The sequence below is a fragment of the Helobdella robusta genome (genome assembly GCF_000326865.2).
Source record: "Helobdella robusta unplaced genomic scaffold HELROscaffold_6, whole genome shotgun sequence".
Classification (NCBI taxonomy): domain Eukaryota; kingdom Metazoa; phylum Annelida; class Clitellata; order Rhynchobdellida; family Glossiphoniidae; genus Helobdella; species Helobdella robusta.
In genome coordinates this window covers 1,206,345-1,211,466 of record NW_008705330.1, presented here as the reverse complement: position 1 = coordinate 1,211,466, position 5,122 = coordinate 1,206,345, and the positions used below count along the sequence as shown (strand labels likewise).

General features: G+C 34.3%; 1 protein-coding gene across 1 annotated transcript; it reads right to left on the bottom strand.

Moving 5' to 3' along the window:
- Positions 1-2,440: 2,440 nt before the first annotated feature.
- HELRODRAFT_164066 (hypothetical protein) lies at positions 2,441-3,311 on the bottom strand (the record flags this gene model as incomplete). Its single annotated transcript, XM_009029113.1, has 2 exons — positions 2,441-2,482; positions 2,664-3,311. 2 exons carry the CDS (start codon positions 3,309-3,311, stop codon positions 2,441-2,443), a joined length of 690 nt encoding a protein of 229 aa, XP_009027361.1.
- Positions 3,312-5,122: the final 1,811 nt, after the last annotated feature.

The window sequence follows — 5,122 nt, the reverse complement described above, 5'->3', positions numbered from 1 at the left end:
CAAAACAATCAAAAAATTTGCATAGAGTCATGGGGAAAGGGGAAATGGTTAAATGACAAGTGTGAAATCATTGAGAAGATCAAAAACAGTAATACAATGCAAGGTATAAAAACATCAATGGATGTATAAAAGCTAAATCCGGTGAAGTAACCTTAGAGAAAGAAAAAGTACTTGAAAGATGGACTGAATATATTAACGATCTTTTGGATGATATCCGTGGTGAAAAGCTATTTTTATTATTATTCGAAAATTTGTATAGCGCTAATTACAAACAAAATGTTTCTCAAAAGCACTATATAAAAAAAACATTTGAATTGCTACGATAAACTAAATCTTAAAATCTTATAATGAAAACAAAAATAATTTCAATAATTTCTTGAACAATTTTTTTGTCAGTTCGGGCTGTCTTAGATGACTTGGTAGACTATTCCAAACGGCTGGTCCACATACTGAAAAACTTCTCTCAGCCATTTTCAAGTTGGTTTGGGGCACACATAACAAGTTGCTATCATCAGACCTTAAGCAGACATTTTTAAAAGACAGTTGTTTCGGTGCATGCATTTCTTTCAAATAAACTGGCGCCATTCCCTTTATACATTTGAACATGATTGTTGATATTTTGAACAAAATTCTTTTTTTGACCATCAACCAGTGCAGTTCTCTGAATATCGGGGTGACATGGTCAAACTTTTTCGCACCAACCACGATCTTAGCTGCCCGATTCTGAATTGACTGAAGCACAGATAACGATTTTTCAGGCAAACCATAAAATAGGCTGTTGCAGTAATCCAGTCTAGAATGAATAAACGAATGCACTAAACTTTGAATAACATCTTTGGTTAAGCTTTTGCGGATTATTTTTAATTTTCGCAGTTGTAGGGTTGCAGTACCAGATAAAAACTTAATATGTTCAGTCATTGCCAGTCTAGAATCAAAAATGACACCCAAGTTTGTAGCTTTGGAAATGAAGTTTATATTTGAGCCCTCAATGATAACTGAATTAATTTTAATTCTAGACAGCTGTTGCCAAGTTCCAACCAGAAGAATTTGCGTCTTACTTTGATTGAGCTTAAAACGATTATTTGCCATCCATTTCTCGATCTCGACCAAACATTTAACAAAACGATCAACTGCAAGATGAAAGTTGCTATAGGATTCTGTGGCGAGTAGCTGAATATCATCTGCTAATGCTTGACACTTCAAACCATGTAATCCGATCGCCTCAATAATTTCAGAGGTGTAAAGAATAAACAAGATCGGTCCGAGAACCGAGCCCTGTGGAACACCAAATCTTATCGTTTGAACCGAAGAGGTCTTATTCTTGTAGATTACCTGTTGAGTTCTGTTTGTTAAGTACGACCGAAACCATTGTTCGACATAGCCAGTTATTCCAAATCTATGATTAAGACGTTTCAGAAGAATGCATTGGTCAACACAGTCAAATGCCGGACTCATATATAAGAATCCAAGAAGAGATGGTTTACTGTTGTTTATATTTTCATGCAACTTAGATAACACATGCAACAAAGCAGTTTCGGTAGAATGATGTCTTCTATAGCCTGACTGATATACCGGTAACAAATTGTTTTTATCTAAGTGTTTCATAAGCTCCTTAGAAACTAATCTTTCAATTAATTTTGACAAGAACGACAGATTTGAAACCAGTCTATAATTATTAAGATCAGAATTGTCTAATTTTTCCTTTTTCAAAAGAGCAGAAATTTTAGCATGCTTTAACATAGCCGGAAACTCACCAGTACGTAAACATAAGTTTATAAGATCAGTCAAATATTTTGAAAACAATCCTACATATTTTTTGAAAAAGTGTGAAGGAACACAATCCAGTGAACATGTTTTAGATGGAGAGTTCAAAACTGCTTCAACAATTTAGCTTTCGTCATAAACAGGAAAAACTGAAAACAAGTTGCTGCAGCAAACACCAGATGAATGATTGAACTTCTCATCATACACCATCGATTCTCGTACATTTTCAATTTTGTCATAAAAGAATGTAGCAAAATTGTTCGCTTCAAAATTGGTAGATGAATTTGAAGTTTTTTCTTTGCACAACAGTTTATTTACCACAGTCCAAATTTTTTTAGGATTTTTGTTATTTTCAAAAATGATTTTTTTCCAAAACAAATTTTTTCTGGGCGAATAAAATACTTTTTGATCGCAGAGCATTTTTCCACACCTCCCTATCGTGATGATTTAAAGTCTTTCTGTACTTTCTTTCCATTTTTCTACAGTATGCCTTGGACTTTGAACAATCTCCATCAAACCACGGCGTCAACGAATCATCTCGACTTTCAACCACGTGTTCTGGAGCTATTATGTCCGCAATTCTCTTCAGTTCATTCACAAAAATCTCAACCAGCGTTTCTATATTATCATCTTGGCATCGGGGATTTCGAATTTAACAATGCGAGATTTTCTTCATTTATGCGTCGCCAGGATCGAACCACTTTTTTACTTCTCGTACCTATACCTTGATTGATTGACAAACAAACCTGGATTAATCCATGATCTGATAACACTCCACTGGGAAAAATCAAACTATTAAAAATAGGAAAAGAGCGAGAAGTAACGATCAAGTCCAAAACACCACCTAATTCATGCGTTGGTTCGTTAATCCTGTTAACCAACTGAAAACAATCGAAAACCTCATTCAGTGAGACTGTGTTTGGATCATCTTTTCTCTCCATATGAACATTAAAATCTCCCGCAACAACGATTTTATCACTTAACAGAGATAAAACTTCTAAAACATTCGCTAGCTCTGAAAAGAACGATGGTGAAGAAGGAACCGATCCAGGTCTATAAATTGATAACAAAATAAAATCAGATTTGTTTACTTTCAATTTAATTGCAACAGCTTCAAAAGTTATCACGGCGGGTAACTCAACAGGTTTATAAATGAACTCTTTCTTGAAATAAATTATAATTCCGCCATGATATGGATCGTGAGGTCTGACGTAATCTACAAACTTATAACCAGGGGGCATCGCGCATCGAACAGCAAACTCATCTGACGACCCATGCCATGTTTCAGTTAATACAAGAATATCCAGTTCTTCACAAATTATATCACACACCATTTCATATTTTGACATTATAGATCTTATGTTGAGGAGCCCCAGGCCAATTTTTAAATCATTGTAATTTTTCATGGTTAATTTTTGAGCTGTAGCATGAATCATCCTCCGACTGGCCCTCCAGTCAACAACACTCTCATCAGTTAATTTCTGAACTTCACAATCCGCCATCTTCCCACAGGACCTCTGACTCTGTATAAAAAATTGTCTTTGCATGCCGCTTCTTTCGATTTTGCATCAGCTACCAGTTTCTTTAATTTACTTCTCTGCTCAGGTGTCAGATCATTGCTAATCCAGACTTTACTCAGTTCGACCGACATTAATTTCAATTTGTGTGCATTTTTCATCACGGTCTCTTTAGACATCAAACTATCCAACACTATCAATATTGGACTTTTGGATGATTCATTTTTCTTTCCAAGTCTTGTAACATATTTTATATGTGAATCTTTTATATCATCAGACAATTTTAACAAAATATTTTTAACACGAATTTTATCATCTTCACCTTCTTGTATGCTACAAATGATCAGTGAAGGAGCGATTGAAATGAAGTTTATATGTTTTGTCGATTACTCCAAAGCTTTTGAAACACGTGAAGCTTATTGAAATATTGGAAAATTTGGAAATTGATGAAAAAGACACGATAATTATCAAAAACATCTATTTGGACAGAAGAAGAGCGATGAAAGTTGGCAACAAGATAACTAGTTTTGTCGAAATAATGAAAGGTATTAGGCAAGGCTGTGTAAAGAATGTATTCTCTTCAGACCTGTACAATCTTTATAGTGAGATCATCGTGAGAAAGATAGAAGATCTACCTGGAATATCCATTTAAGACGTGAGTTTTAACAATGTAAGATATGCTGATGATACAGCTCTTATAGCAGATTCAATGGAAAAACTGCAAACAATTGTTTTCAAAATGGTATTTGAAAGTGATAAGAAAGGCTTGCCAATTAACATCAACAAAACAGAGTGCATGGTTATCAGTAAAAGCAAAACCGCCCCAATCTGCTCCATAATCATTAATGGTAAACAGGTGAAACAAGTCAACAGCTTCAATTATCTCGGAAGTCTGAATACCTCAGATGGTAGATGTGATATGGATATCAAAAGAAGATAGCTATGGCAAAAGATGCATATTCTAAAATGAAAAACATCCTCACCAACAGTAAAATCAGAATTAAACAAAATTAAAACTGTTAGGATTCTACATTTTTCCAGTGCTAACTACGGCTCTGAGTCCTAAACAATTTCTAAAGAAATGACATGTGGTTTTTGAGAAAAATTATGAAAATTAGTTGGACTTCCTATACTTCGGATGAGGATGTATTAAAACAGTTCGGTTATGAAAGAGGAAATTACTACAGATAATCTGACGGGGACAGTTGAAATTTTTTGGTCACATCATGCGGAAGGAAAGAATGGAAAAACTAACAACTACTGGAAAGATTGCAGGGAAAAGAGATCGCGGTCAACAACAAATAATATTTGTGAAGTCTTTGTGTAACTTGTTGAATATCACCACATTTCAACTACTGCAAAGTGTTAAAGATCGGGTTTTGTGAAGGTCGATGGTCGCCAATGTCCTGAATGGACGAGAAAGAAGATCTGGAAAAACACTTAAATTGATACATATGCCATTTAAGCACAGTTTATTGTGGGAGATTCGTAGTTGCAGTAACATTTGAAATTCTAAAAAAATTCACGCGCTAAATATTTGCACACTTAATGGAAATGATGTTCAGTTTGAAAACATTTTATTAAATGTAAATAAAAAACATTACAACAGTTCTTGTTCTACTCAGGAACACTTTGTAGCCCATTGTTTTGTCTTGAATACACACAAACACACATACGCACGCACACACACACACACACACAAACATATATATATATATATTTATATTTACAATATTCTATAAATTCTACCGAATGTTTGGCGTTAATATGTTTGTAATTCGTTTTTTCGATTTTTCTCACTAACGTCAAAGTTCATCTTGACAAAGTCAATATTTTCCTAA